The 15685-nt window shown below is 46.5% G+C and overlaps 1 protein-coding gene across 5 annotated transcripts in view; it reads left to right on the forward strand.

Annotated features, from left to right (window-relative positions):
• The window catches only part of APBB1IP (amyloid beta precursor protein binding family B member 1 interacting protein), an 86914-nt gene that overhangs the window by 18546 nt on the left and 52683 nt on the right, over positions 1 to 15685 (forward strand). For all 5 annotated transcript variants that reach the window (XM_006025361.3, XM_014520709.2, XM_014520710.2 and 2 more), the window contains exons 2-4: positions 2811 to 2882; positions 5495 to 5582; positions 9643 to 9947. In XM_006025361.3, the coding sequence (XP_006025423.1) occupies positions 2811 to 2882; positions 5495 to 5582; positions 9643 to 9947 (465 nt within the window). The remainder of the gene's footprint in view (positions 1 to 2810; positions 2883 to 5494; positions 5583 to 9642; positions 9948 to 15685) is intronic.

Here is a 15685-nt window from a genome sequence, read left to right on the forward strand (position 1 = left end):
GCCCTTGCTGGCGTCTGCTGCGCCCGTCCTGGGCTCCTCACCCAATATGGCGCTCCCCCTCTTCGGGGCTCGCCGCATACAACCCGGGGTCTGTTCCCCGCCCGCAACCTACTGGTTGCGCTCAGGGGCCCCACACCTCTGGGGTCCCCATGAGGCCTCCTCCAACCCCTACAGCCTCACCCAAGCCTCCGGTGTAATATGCAAGCCTGAACATAAACTAGAGCCTCCTGGCTAAACCATAGTGCCCCATCCTCTCAGGGCTATCGTGAGCTGTACTTGCAAGTCAGGCCTCTTGCCACATCTCGGCCGAGGGAGCTCCTGCCTCTCCGGCTGCTGGCAGGGAACTGCCAGCCTGGTCTCAGCCCTTGGCTTTATAAAGGCCAGGCCCCGCCTCCTACAGGCAGCTGGCTCCCCTTAGCTGCCCCGGCAACCCGCAGCTGGGCTCGTTACCCTGGCCTCGTTATGACCTGCCAGGGCGCTCTCTCTCTCCCTGGCAGTTTCTCCCCTCTAGGAGCAGAGCACCGGGGTGCTCTGCGACACACCCCCACCATTTTGAAGCCCAGGGACACTGATACATGAGATGCTGGAAGCGCCCATCCTTTTGAAGCCCAGGGACACTGATACATGAGATGCTGGAAGCGTGTTAATTGCCAGACTCCAACAGACTCGATTAATGGAGTCTGCTCTGACATGCTATAATTACAGCAAGTTGGAGCAGCCTCCCTGCATGTGTACAGGCACCCATAGTTATTTGCTTTCAGCTTGGATTGTCAGAGAAACCCATAGAGGTTTAGGGATTTAATGGGGGGGTGTTTTGATAGCTATTTTGGGTTTTGTTTTTTGGGAGGAGGATGCAACTAACTCCCTTAGGCTCGTTTGAAAATCCCAGGTTCAACTAATTTTAGTACAGTTTAGTAATTTATGGTAATTCACAGGGAAAGGCAGTGACTATGTAGTTAATGGCATTTATTATTTACTTGTGGAATGGTAATATGACCACTAGTGCCTTAGTAGTTACGACTGCTAGTTTTTTGCAAGGCCATTTGTAGCATCTGATGAAGCAGACTGAATGAGTTAGTCTTTAAGGGTGCCTATACATGAGTGTAGAGGCTCTCCAATGCACTGTAATTACTTAGGCACACACCTAAGTTGATTAATCGAGTCTGCGGGAGCATGGTAATTACCGTGCTCCAGCAGCCTCATGCATCTCGTGTATCAGTGTTCTCATGCTTCAAAATGGTGGCGGGGTCACTTGAACTAAAGCTTGGCAAATGACCTTTAGTTCATGTGCCCCTGTCTCTGTTTTGAAGCACTGGGATGCTGATACATAAGATGCTGCAGTGCTTTAATTAGAGCAGCTCTTGGAGCCATTCTAATTAAAGTGCCACCCCCTTTCCACCCCTCCCCCACACTCTTGGAGCATGTATAAAAGTGCCCTAAGGGCTCATACAGATGTCTGAATCAGCTTAAAAGTTTGGCCCAGTCCTGCAAAACACTAAAACACAAAAGTAGTCCTCGTGAAGTCAGTGGAACGGTTCACATGACTAAAGTTGAAGCCTTGTTTAATTGCTTTGAAAGATCAGTACCAGAGTTCTTAGCTTTTTGCAGAACCTAGCACCTGGTGAGAATGTGTTGACCACTAAATTGCACTGTTTTCTTGGTCAGACACCTTTTGTCCAACTCCTGCCACTTAGAGGTCAGTAGGCATTTTTACCTGTCTTTGACGGTCTACAACACGTACTCAGGGTAACAGTGTAAGACCAAAAGCAATGCAGATAAAGCAGCTTTTGGTATAATATAGGGAGAATATCAAGCCAAATAAAATTATATCGAAGCATATTTAGCTGTTGGATTAAATAACTGCCCAGATAAAACCAGGAACGTAGAGTGGTTTAAGCCAAAGAAATATTTACACTGGATAGTTGTAGTTTAACACTTTTGTAGTTTTCCTTCCCTCTGTCACCAGTCGGGTCTCACTGAGATTTAAGATGCAAACATCTTTTATTAGCTGATGACTTCTAATCAAATATTGATTATACAGTGATCACTGAGATTACTAAATCTACTGAATTCCAGCAGTGTGTGTAGGAACATGCAAGATCCAGGTCCTAATTTGCTACATGCAATTTCCAAATCATGTGTAGCCTTATTTCCCAAGCTGTCTTAAATCCAAAACTGTTTCTTTTGAAATCAGTGGAAAAAAACATTGTAAGACATGATGTTGCTTTGTGTCTGCCTTTACAGAATTGGCTAGCTAATTTTGAGATGGGCTAGTTCTTCTTTTTGTGTCCTCTCATAAGCTAGGTGTTTTTCCAGAATTGTGTACAAGCAGCGGCTCTTTCCATTACTCCAGTGAGGTCCTCCTTTGTACAGGTCTCACCAAGGAGTTGGCAAATTAGCAGGTGCTCCATAGTCTGTACTTCACCACACTTGCATATATTAATGTCATTACTGTAGCTCCATTTGATCATGTTTGTTTTTGATCTTCCAGTTTGCATGTGCGGGTGATTCAGGCATTGCCATGTTGGCCAGTCTATATCAGCCCCTCTGGGAAGGTCTTCCTGGGGTTCCAGGCCTATTTCAGAGTATCTGATTGTGCAGAATCTTTCTTTCCATAACCTCGGTGGTGCTCTATCAGCAGTTGTATCCAATGTCACAACACTGGTCACAAAAACCTCTTTCACACTTTAAGCCACTCGGTTACTTCTCTGTTGGCACAGAGTGGATGCCTGTGGTCTTCCATATGTCATGATCTTTCTTTTTGGCTCACTACTAAATGGGCTAGTGATAACATTCTTGTTTCTTTTCAGATGGAGCAAACTTCCGATGAAATAGATGAGATGTTCAGCAATTTACTTGGGGAAATGGACATGCTGACCCAGGTAAATAATTATTTTGTTTTCACTTGGGTTAGAGGAATGGCTACAAGGGACGGAAGTGAAGAGAACTTCTCTCTGCAACTACTCATTGTTCCATTATACTGAATAAATGGAGATAAGTTACTTTCAAAAAACTAAAATTGTCCCTATTTGACATCCAAACCTTGTTGCCTGCAAAACAAAGATGACATTATTCTAGGCTGGGAGTATGAAACAGCTCTGACATCATATGAAATAGGCACTTTTCAAAAAAGTGAATCCAGAGTCCTGTTAGACTCAGCCCTGTCCAAGCATTCTGCTATGAAAACAGACAGAGATTGAATCTTAATAGCCATGCATGAACACTTTGCATGCATGTGCAAGTGAACTGTAGCATGCTGTGTTGACCATAAACTCTGAAAAATGAAAACAAAAATGTATCTTCTTCACTAAATTGTTGCACATTTGTATCTAGCATAGTAATTCAACATCATTATTACACATGCCAAAACTTAACACCAGTGACATTTAGAATTATATGTATATAAAATATAACAGGAAACATATTTTAAAGGAGACTATTACAGCACAAGCCTCTTTATAAACCTAAGACCTGAAGAAATTTCCTACAAAACTGATAAGGTTGAGGGAGAATTTAGACCCCAAGACATTTTTTTCATTACATTTGTTTTAATTTAACATATCTTACATTGTCATCTTGGGTTTTGTATGAAACACCCTCCTTAAAGCATCTAATTATAAAGTCTTTCCTGTTTCTTGGACTCTACTTCTTGCCAAATTCAAGAGCAATAATTAGGAATTCCTCTTGAAACATCTTGAAAGCAGCAAATAAGTTGATTTAATCTGATGATCATTGCTATCAAAACCATAACACTTTGTCCCTTGTCCGACTTTCTAACTTTTTAACAGTTCTGAATATGATTGAAAAGAGGAGACTAAATGACATTTTATTAAGTTTATTTCTGAGACAGAACTACTTTGTCTTGTATTTTTTACATCTCCTACTTCACATCTCTAATTTTTCATACTTTGTCTAAAGCTGTACTTGTTTCCTGTGGTTCTCTATATTCTTGAAGCAGTCAATAATATATTTTCCCCCCCTTTTAGTTAATTTCTTTGCGTCTTATTCTAACTTACTCCAGACCCTCACACCATCTCTGGCAATGTAAAGGGACACCTGCTTCCAGGCGCTCCACCCTACAGCTGATGACGTTCCCCCAGATCCTGATGAGCACCCCTAATAAAATTATAGGTGGCGATCAGATCACCCCTGAGCCTGCACTTTTCTAGGCTGAAGAGTCCCATGGCTCTCAGCCTTTCATCATAAGGCCTGTTTTCCTGACCTCTGATCATGCACGTGGCTCTCCTCTGCACTCTCTCAAGCTTTTCCACATCCTTTTTGAATTGTGGAGCCCAAAACTGGACTCAGTACTCCAGCCGCAGCCTCACCAAGGCCAAGTACAATGGGATAATGACATCCCAGGATTTGCTTGAGAAGCATCTATGGATGCAAGCCAGCGTTTTGTTCTCTTTACTAGCTGCAGCATCACATTGAAGGGTCATGTTCATCTTGTGGTCAATCATGACCCCCAAGTCCCTTTCATCTGTAGTGCTAACCAACGTAGCACTGCCAAGCCTATAAGCATGCTGCAGGTTTTTCCCCCCAAGGTGGAGAACCTTGCATTTTTCAGTGTTGAACACCATCAGGTTCTCAGCCACCCATTTCATGAGCCTGTCAAGATTTGCCTGAATCACCCTCCTGTCCTCGGGTGTGGATACTTTACCCCAGAGTTTGGTGTCGTTCATAAACTTGGCCAATCCGCTTCTGACACCAATGTCCACATCATTGATGAAGATATTAAACAGTATATGCCCTAGGACAGAGCCTTGATGGACCCCACTGGTGACCGCACACCAAGACGTTTGGCTTCCATCAACCACCACCCTCTGGGTCCTACCGCGGAGCCAATTCCCCAGCCAGCAGATCATGGTGAGGTCAAGGCTGCAGTTAGCCAGTTGCCAAGAGGTGACCATGGGATACTAGATCGAAGGCTTTTTTAAAGTCAAAATATACAACATCAATCTCTTCCCCCCTTGTCCGGGTGATAAGTAACCTGGTCATAAAAGGAAAAGAGTTTCAGAGTTCACTGCTTCAGTTTTTTAGCTTTGCACAAGTTCATAAGAAATGAATACTTCCTGCTTGGGGAATCATATAAAATGAACTGGCAAAAAAAATTGAACTCATTTTCATGGAAAATTCACTAGTTTCTGCTAACCCTTGTGAATTTAGGCACTTCTGGCAAAGTGTTGCCAGAGCCAGCCTTTTCCTTGCTGGGAATTAGAGGGAGGAATGATCTTTTTATGACTTAATTTTGCACATTTCTCTTAGCCTACTAATGCACCATCATAGAGAATAAATCACATGCTAGAACGCCCCCTTTAAAGAATCACACATATATGTATAAAACATCATAGAATAAATAAGACCTATGGCATACTACACATGGTTCTCTTTCTTGAGAAAGGACTGCTTGTTAGAATGATTCGGTGTATGTAAGTAAACATTAATAACTTAAAGACTACCATCAGCAGCATTTTTTCTTCTCTCTCAACAGAGTTTAGAAGTGGAGACTTTCCAGCTTTCATCCCCCAAAGAATCTACTAAAGAATTTAACTTTTCAGTTGGTTTTAAAGATTTAAATGGTAAGTAATTAGAAAGTGTATTTAATATTACTCTGTCTTAGTTCTTAAAAAATAAACTAAGGAACAAAAAGTGAAATGGCTATTATTTAAAAAAAAAAAAATCACTGGTGATATGTATTTGTGCATCAGTTCGACACACTTTAGAAGGGCAAGCTTTTTAGAAGGTTAGTCCTTTCTGAAAACCAGACCTGTTAAGATGTCTGAAGATGGGAACCCCAAAATTGAAGCAACAAAAATCACTTAGAAAATCATAGTCAAATGTCTTTCATATGTAAATGTTTAATGAAACCAAAAACTAAGCTCTTCAGGGTTAGTCTGGCAGATGGAATTCATGAAAGGAAAACAAGATGAGGAAATGACATATACGCTTGGCCCTGGTAGATGGTTTTCTTTTATGGGTATCTTTTTTTACAATAATTAAAATAGTAGGACACCAGCTTTATTTAAGTAAGTTGAAAACTACATGGATTGGAATATTGTTTAATATGTGTGCCAGAACAGTGCATCAAAGTATTTCCATGTAAACAGAGAGGGCTTGTTTAGAAGTAACTTATACCCTGGTTCAGGAAAGAGATTAATTGCCATCTCCCAATAGAAACTACAGCATGCAAGCATTCATTCAGTTTCTCCCAGGGGAAACCCTCCCCCACTGGGAGAAAAATCTTCCAGGTGTCAGCCTGGAAGTTCTCCCTTGTGAGAGATTCTCTTGCAAAAATGAATGTCTGTATGCTTCCCTTCTGGTCTGGCCCCAGACTGGGGACTGCCCAGTCAAGAGAACAGGTGGGTGTGCATTGCTCTGCTGCTCCAGTCCTCTCATGGGCCAGTCTGGAGACGGAGGGATTGCACTGCTGCTCCGTCTGCTCTGCCCCCAGCAACCAAGAGCTGCACACATGGCAATTTAAAAGGTGAGGAACTGTCTGTTGATTTCCTGCCACTTTCCCAGGCAGGGGAAAAAGACAGGCTGTCAAGTAATGGGCTCCTCTTAGGGTAGGGGTGGCTCAGGGAGCAGCTCTCTAGTTTCCCTTGGCTGGAGAGCATGCCTGTGTAGCTTTTCTGCCAGGGGGCTGGAATGCATGCACACTCCAGGCTGTTTTTCTACCAGTAAAAATTACTCTGAATTCTTATTGGTAGAAATGAACACTTGTTTGTGGCCACTGAAAAAGTCCTCAGTCTTACATATTTGCACGTGGTAAGATACTGCTGTGTGCCACTCAGTGACTGATATAGTATCTTGGAACTTGACCTTTCAGATCCTATTTTCTTATATCTTAAAGACACATTAGCTTGATTTTTATCTCATTCAAATTGATTGTGAAATTGCACTAACTTCAGTAAGTTGTTCATTATTTAGGGTTCAATTCTTTAAGTAGTGAGCACTGTCCCAGATCCAGTAATCTGTGGGAATCAATGGAACTTCTCACATTCCTGTATGTAATCATGTGCATAGGTTCTTCCCTGGATGAGGGACAGATTTATTTATTTATCTATATATTTATTCAACATGTATGATGACGTTCCCAGCAAAGGCTCAGGACAGCTTATAAGAAGAAAACAAAATAACTTAAAATAAGAGAGTGACAAGGGGACAAAAACAGCGTAAAAGGGAACTAGAACATTAAGATAAAACAGAGACCCCCTAAAGAACATTACATTGTTTGGAGAATACCTGCCCAAATAGAAAGCTTTTACAGCACTTCTGAAAGAAGTCCAGGCTCAGGCTCTGGGGAGCGTCAAGAAGGAGGAAGTTCCAGGGCTGAAGAGTAACTGTGGAGAACCACCTTCCATGTGTTTTTTGTCAAGAGGGCTTGGCATACTGCTGGGGTTTTTAGTTGTAGCAGTGTTATTTCATTCCTTGGAGTTCTAGAACAGCAGAGACTCCCTATGCCTGAAGAAGAGTGATTGTGCCCAAAAGCTCGCAAAGAACTTTTTTCCAACTACTCAGTTGGTCTAATAAAAGCTATCACATTTACCTAAAGAACCTTGCCTACCTTGGCATACTGCTGGTACTTGTAGGAGGTTGCTCTCAGCTGATGTTTTTGACTGCAATAGGGCATAAGAGAGAAGGGAATCCCTTAGATACATATGGCCCAGACTGTTTAGGGTCTTGTAGGTCAAGACCAGAACCTTGTATTGTGCCTGGAAAGCCATTGGGAGCCAGTGCAGACTTCGAAGCACTAGAGTTATGTGTTGTTGGTGACCCATCCCTGTTAGAAGGTGGGCTGCCACCTTCTACACCAGCTGCATCTTCAAGGTCAGCTGTACATAAGTGCATTTCAATAATCTAGCCTGAAGATTACAAAGGCATGGTGGTCAAATCTGAATGTGAAAGAGTCATAGACTCCTTACCAGATGGAGTTGGTGAAAAACTCTCCCAGCCACTGCTGCCACTTGAAGATCCAGGTACAGCAGACAATTTAAGAGCTCCTGCAGGCTGCAAACCTGAGTGACAAGGAGAGACTGAACCCCATTAATGATAGATGCCCTCTGCCCAGTCATGTGGTCTGTCCACCACTGTCACCTCCGTCTGGATTCGGTTTTAAGCGGTTCACCTGCACCCAGTTTTCAGCTGCAGCCAGTCACAGGAAAGGACTGAGACTGTGGTGCTATGGTCATAGATTTCATAGACATTAGGGCTGGAAGGGACCTCGGAAGATCATCGAGTCCAGCCCCCTGCCGAAAGGGCAGGAAGTCAGCTGGGTTCATAGGATCCCAGCAAGATGAGCATCCAGTTTGATCTTGAAGGTGTTCAATGAAGGGATGGCAGACCCTTCTGAGGGCATGAAGCCTGCCAAGTTTCAAGGAGATAAGTGCAGGGGTTTCTGTGAAAGTGCCCCTCAAACTGTTGAAAGCAAAACTTGTATCACTTGTGTGTGCTAAGGGGTTTGGTTGTAGCCATGTTGGTCTAAGGACATAGGCAAATAAGGTTCTTTGGGTCAATCTGATATCTTTTATTAGACCAACAGAATAGTTGGAGAAATATATCTTCAGAAGAGAAGGAGAGGTAGAGCTGGGTGTCATTAGCCTACTGATGGCACCTCACTCCAAATCTCCACGCAGTCTCCCCCAACGGCCTCCTAGATATATTGAACAGGAGAGGTGACAAGATGGAGCCCTGGGAGATCCCATAGGAAAGGTGCTGAGGGGGTTATGAGCACTTGCCCCTTACCGCCCCCTGGCACTTCTCTGCTAGGAAGGAGTGGAGCCAGTTTAGAGCTGTTCTGAGAACACCCACCAGCTCATGCAAACAATTTATCAGTGCCTCATGGTCAACTGTATCAAAGACCGCTGAAAGTTGGACTAAGATCTGCAGAGCACAATTTCCCTTGTTGATCTCCTGGCAAAGATCATTGACCAAGGTCAATGGGGGGTTACAAGAAATAATGGCCACAAGCTAGCAGAGAGCAGATTTAGACTGGACATTAGGAGGAACTTCTTCACAGTTCGAGTGGCCAAGGTCTGGAATGGGCTCCCAAGGGAGGTGGTGCTCTCCCCTACCCTGGGGGTCTTCAAGAGGAGGTTAGATAAGCATCTAGCTGGGGTCATCTAGACCCAGAACTCTTTCCTGCATATGCAGGGGGTTGGACTCGATGATCTATTGAGGTCCCTTCCGACCCTAACATCTATGAATCTGAGTCATAGGTGGAATCTCTGTGCTATATTCAGGGTGAAAGCCCATCTGACATGTGTCCAGGGAACTGGTGGCATCCAGATGTGCCTGAAGTTGTCAGGAAACTACCCATCACCCAACAGGATAGTGTTGGTGCTGATCCTAGAAGATTAAGCTCATGGGACCAAGAGTAAGGAAATCTTTTGCTACCTGAGAAATTCTTACAACACTTTTTGAAAACAAGTTCCCTCACATTCTATTTATGAGTGTCAGTAGGTTAGTAATTATCTGCAAAACACACTTTGTTCCCAGAGACCAAATGAACGTGCGCTTTTTTTAAAATGATTCCTTTATCCGTTATAGTTCACATCCACTTCTGCAATTCAGATTTAACTGAACTAAGCACAGACTGTTTTTAATTTCATTCACCCTAAAAATCTGTTTTCTTAACAGAATCACTAAGTACACTGGAAGACAAAGACCTGGATGCTTTAATGGCTGATCTGGTAGCCGACATAAATGAAGCTGAACAGAAAACGTTACAAGCACAGAAGACAACTTCTGACCATGAGCAAAAAAAAGCCACTGAGTCTCTAATGGGTTTTGAGACTATTGCTTCTTATGAATATAAACCAAGTACTCATGGTATTACCACTAGTGGACCCGTTGAGGATGTCTTGCCCCCTCCACCTCTAGAATCTGAATTAGACTTCCCACTGCCACCACCACCACCACCTGCTCCTGAGCCACTCACTCAGGTAAGGGTCAATGAAACTTCATCACAACCATCCCTGTAGATTTTGCTGCAGTCATGCAAATGACATTTGAGTAAGGATGAGAGAAACTATCCACAAATGAGCTTGTGTTTTAGCAGTAAAACGCCCATAAGTTCTTGAATGAGATGCTCAGTACAGGGGATTATATAACAGTAGCCGTTACCCATTCCCACTTGGTATGAAATAGTCTGTAGTGATACCCATAGTTGAACACACATCTTGATAGAGCTTCAGAAAGATTTGATAGCTGTTACACAGAAGCAAATCCAGCCATTGGGATCTGTGGCAGTCAGGTCCCAGAGTCTCTAGCCATTGTGACAGTCAGAGCCATCCCTAGGGGTGTGCAGGGTCCAGGCATATCAGCCCGTGCAGGGCCTGGGGGTAGCAAGTGTCTGGAGTGCAGAGCCGGCGACTGCGGCAGAGCCTTTATGGCACTGTCCGTGGGGCCTCCCAAAGTGCAGGGCCTGGGGCAGTCGCCTCCATTGCCAACACCGCGCCCCCCCCACCCCAACTGGATGGCCCTGGTGACACTAGCTCTGAACAGATATACAACAGTGCAGACTCATTGCTGAAGGTTGTAACTTGTCTTTTTCTTTCCTCCCCACCTCATAATCATAAAGCATTCATGCCCTTCCCACCTAAGACTAGTCATTGGGGTCTGAAAACAGGGACTGCAGATCCCTCAGTGATTTGGAAGACCCCAAGTTAGTTTAGTTGTCTGGGTTACAGATACTGATGGTACAGTACTAGGGATGTGATTAGATCCTATCTAGCTAGCAGCTTGCCACTAATTTAGTTCCTGTACTCAGCCAGTGTGACTTCTGGTCATAGAAGAGCTTGCTAAATTGGGCAAAATGCATCATAGCCCAGTAAAACAAACACAGGGCTGAGAAGGTTGGCCTGCCCAGTTCCATTTTGATCATAGGCAAAGGGAGAAAATATTATTTCAGGGGGCTGGTAAGTTTGTAGAGAGGAAGGGGCATGTGGTGGGGGGTGCAGATTGAGGCCCCCACAGTGAGGGAAGGCATGGGGCAGGGGCTGGGGTGAATGAGGCCACAGGGCAGGTTCCAGGACTGTCAGAGTGTGAGTGGCTTGTGCAGGCACATGGGAGCCTCCTGCCACTGTGCACACCCTGGTGGGGTATGTGCCCACTGGATTTGTGCACGGGGTGAAGGCGGGCTGCCACTGTGGGCTGGAGCTCTGCACCCCATTGCCTCAGGAGCCACGTGCAAGGTCATTTGTTTGCCACTGCCAGGCTGCGCCACGTCCCCTGTCCACGTGGTGGTGGCAGCAGACATACAGTGTTGCGCACAGCTCCCGAGACAGCAGCAGTGGGGTGCAGAGCCCCAGCCCATAGTGGCTGCCTGCCTCTACCCTGCGCGCAAATCTGGGGGGCACATGCCCCCCAGGCCTCCCCTGGGTGTGCGCAGCGGCAGGAGCCCCCCCACACCCCTGCATGAGCCACCCACACTGTCACTGTCCCACAACCTGCCCTCTGTCACTGTGGGGGCCTCAATTTGCCTCCTCCCTCCCCCATGCTCTTTCCTCTTCACAGACTTGTCTGCTGTGGTGGGCAGCGCTCCACATGCTGCCAGTCCGCGATCCTGGCTGTGTGCAGGCTGCAGCTGTCTGTCTGTGTGCGTATGCATGCCGCTCCCCCCCCCCCAACCTGCGTCTGCTGCAGCTACCCAGAGCTCACGCCCAGGCTGCCTCGTGGCCCTCTGTGCTGCCACTACTGCCCCATGTTTGGCAGGGCCTAAGCCCCATTAGCCCTGGCCTTCCACTGCCTATCATTTTGATCCCACCTCTAACAAATGACCATGTAGCAAAATGGCCTGTCTCCTTAAAGGGAAGCAGCCAGTGTAGCTGAAGGTCTGCATCTGTGTGAAGGCTAATGAGGGAGTAGCTCACTGAGGGTACAAAATCCTGACAAGCAAAACTCTAGAGAAGTGCAGAGGAGAAGCACCAGAATAGGAGACTGCTGGGTTACGAGGAAGGCAAACCTGCTGTGGGAAGACTGGGGCTGCAGGGGACCCCTCCCATCATCCAGGACAGCAAAGTTTTTCATGTTAATTTGCTTCATTTGTTAAAAGACTGTATATTACTGGGGTGTACTAAGCCAAGGAGAAAAGGCCAGACAGTTTAAAAGACTCTCTTTGTTACTGGGGTTGCTGAGAGATGTTCTGGCAGCAAAAGCCTGGTTGAAAATGCTGAGGCAGCAACCCTCTATAGACACTCCTTGCGTTTTTTGCTCAAATAATTTAGGGAAACAAACCAAAAAGGCTGACTATAATATGGAGCAAATGCTATTTTCATACTATACAGGTGTGCACAAGTACTATCTAAGCACTATTTATTAAATACTATGTACATGCTAAATACCACCAGAATGCCAGCCCTATCCTCAGTGGCTTGGGGGGGGTGTCTATGATGCCATGCATGCTTGTCTCTCTTACAAATCTGTTTTAACCAATGGACTCTGTATACACCTACGCTAGTACAAGCAACTGGACTCTAGTCCTCCAGCATGAAGTATGCAGGGAAAAATAACCTAACAATCCCCCAGATGCTAACATGTACACTGTGTGTATGAACTGAGTATGTTCCATTAGTAGTGATGTATCGAAGAAATTTCATTAGCCCTCTCCAGATTCTCAGGCAAATCTTGTGTATGGTAGCTGTGAAGGAGAGGAGTTGTATTTGGGAAGGAAAAGGCAAGAAGGTAAAAAATTGTTCTTCAGGCCCACCCAAACTGCTACAGTCAGTTCTGCATAAAAAGATGAACAGTTTATTACAATTCAAAAAGTTCAAAATAGACAGAACATAAAGGTAGAAGTGGCATTGAGGTGATCTATTTCAGAGCACAAAGAACAAAAAATTCAGTGCAAGGTGAAACCTACTGATCATGCAAAATAGGCAGCTAGATGGATGAAACTGCATTGACTGCGTTGTGGGAGCTTGTCAGCATGCTGACTGAAATATGAAAGCCAGAAACATGTGGGAGGAACTTCACTTTGCCTTTCTCTAAATCGGAGATTACAGTTACGTCTATATTTTTAAAGCAATAATAATGCTTGTGAAATGCAGTAGACTGCTTTAAAAGCTAACGTCTTTTATTTGACTTGTGTAGCAGATACAGACTAGGGAAGCCTCACTCACTAGCCCATAGAAGTGCCCTCACCTTGTTTTGAGGAGACCATCTCTTTCGGGGACTCTGTGTACCCTGATTCAAAGCCCAATGTCATTGGAGTTGTTTGATCTACCTCAGATGTCAAACATGGCCTGCAGGACCTGCAGCACTAGAACCCCAGCAGCACTGTGTTATATTCCTACAGTGGCATTCCTCAGGGCTCAGTACTTGGACCAGTGTTATTCAACATGTTTATCAACAATTTGGATTCAGGTATTAAATGCAAATTGGCAAAGTTTGCCGACGGCACCAAACTATGGGAGAGCGTGGTCACACTCCAGGACAGGCTGGTACTACAGGCCGACCTGGACAGGCTTGCAAAGTGGGCAGACCTCAACCTGATGTCATTTAATGCAGAGAAATGCAAAGTGCTCCATCTGGGGAGAAATAATCCACAATATGCTTACAGGCTTGGTAGTGCTACACTAGCCAGCACCATAGCTGAATGAGATGTGGGTGTCATGATAGACAACAAAATGAACAAGAGCCACCAGTGTGATGCCATAGCTGGCACAACTAACTGAACACTGGCATGCATCTACCAAGGCATCTCGAGCAAGGCTAAAGATGTCGTCCTCACGCTCTACTTGGCCTTGGTGAGACCACAACTGGAGTACTGCATCCAGTTCTGGGTGCCACACTTTAGGAAGAATGTGGAGAAGCTTGAGAGACTCCAAAGGAGGGCCATGCGCATGATTAGAGGCCTAGAGTCAAGGTCATATGAAGAGAAGCTGAAAGACTTGGGACTGTTCAGCCTGAAGAAGTGAAGACTTGGCAGGGACTTGGTGGCAGCCTACGAGTATATCGGGGGAGTACTTCAGGGCCTGGGGGAGCCACTATTCACCAAGGCCCCCCAGGGGAGGACTAGAAATAATGGGCACAAGGTGATTGAAGATTATTTCAGACTGGACATAAAGAAAAATGTCTTTACTAGTTGAGTACTGAGAGTTTGGAACAGGCTCCCCCCTGAAGTGGTACAGTCGCCCACTCTGGCGATCTTCAAAAAAGTCTTGATGTCCATCGTGTTGGGGTCATCTTGCTCGGGTCATAGCCGGGGTGGGGTAGGACAGAGCCACAAGCAGCTTATCCGGGGGTGGCGGGCACGCACCCCAGCAGGGCATTGGGGGGGGGGGGGCACGCCCCCAGAATTCTGCAGGGCAGGCCAGGCCAGGATGCAGCTTCCGGCTGAGGCCAGGCTGTTCCCAGAGGAGGCAGTGCTAGGAGTGGGGCTATGGGAGGCTGCAGCCACCTGAAAATTCACTGCAGCCCCCACCAACCCTCTCCCAGCGCTGCCATCACCTGGCGTGACTGCAGCTGCCAGCCTCTGCCAGGAACAGCCCAGCGCTGCCTCCCAGTGTGCAGCGGCAGCCTGCCTTCCTCTGCACAAATCTGGGGCACGCAGCCCCCATGCTCTTGGGGGCAGGGAGGGGGAAGGGGCTGGGAGTCAGCGCCAGGCTGTTCCCAGCGGAGGCTGGGAGCTGTGGTTGGGCTGGGTGGTGGTGGCACTGGGAGAGGGTGGGAAGGACTGTGGTGAATTTTCAGATGGCTGCAGCCCCTTATGGCCTCGCTCCCAGCACCGCCTCCACGCAGCCCTAGGGTGCATGCCCCCCCCCATCCTACCCCCCCCAGCTGTGCAGGGCCTGCTTCAGCCCCACTCCCTCCCTCACCGCTGCTGCTCCCCCTGATCTGTGCGCGGAAGAGGTGGCTCCCACTGCAGGCTGGGCTTTGCACTCCAAGCCCCACTGCAGCTGGCCTAGGAGTGGCTGGATGCACCAGAATTCCCTGGGGCCTCCACTGGAGTGCACACAGCAGCGGGAGCCACCCCTCCTGCTGCTGGATGAGATGCCCAAGCTTAATCCTCCCACCACCTGCCTGGCTGTGGCCCCACTTACTGGGCTGCTTCTGCACTCTGTCCCTCATCGTGGGGGCCTACATCTAGCTCCTGCCCCTTCCCTCCCCCCACCAACTGACCTGCTGGGCTGGGGTGGGGGGTGCACAGTTGCACACGCATGCTCAGCCCACCAGCCCAAGATCAACTGCAGGAGGCTCCAGGATTGATGGGTCAATCCCAATCGACTGGTTGGTGTCCACTGCTGTACAGCATTCTAGGGTACTCTTATCTGGAAGAAAATACAGGCTCTTTGGGCCACAAAAGTTGAGTCTTGGATCAACCCAGAATCCCTTATGGAAAGACTTCTCATCCTTCTATCCCCATTTCCTCCCCACAAAATATTCCTGTGAGGTTGTGTGCATTTCCAGTCTCCAGGCAGTGTTCTCTCTTGTCCTCTGAGAAGCCAAGTTCTCTGCCAAGCAGATGGAGGTTACATTGCCAAAGAATCTCTGTTCAGAACTCTGTGTCTGCACCTGGCCACCAGGCACATGGAACTTCACAAAAATGCTTCCTTCCTCTTCCTCCTTACTGGAGAAAGAAGGTGTTCACATATTTAGATAGCCAGTCAATTGTGGCTTGCTAGTATAGTGCTGTTGTATAGTGTTATTAATCAAAGGACAGTGTAAATGACAGCAGGAA

The sequence above is a fragment of the Alligator sinensis genome, unplaced genomic scaffold (assembly GCF_000455745.1).
Source record: "Alligator sinensis unplaced genomic scaffold, ASM45574v1 scaffold455_1, whole genome shotgun sequence".
NCBI classification, from domain to species: Eukaryota; Metazoa; Chordata; order Crocodylia; family Alligatoridae; genus Alligator; species Alligator sinensis.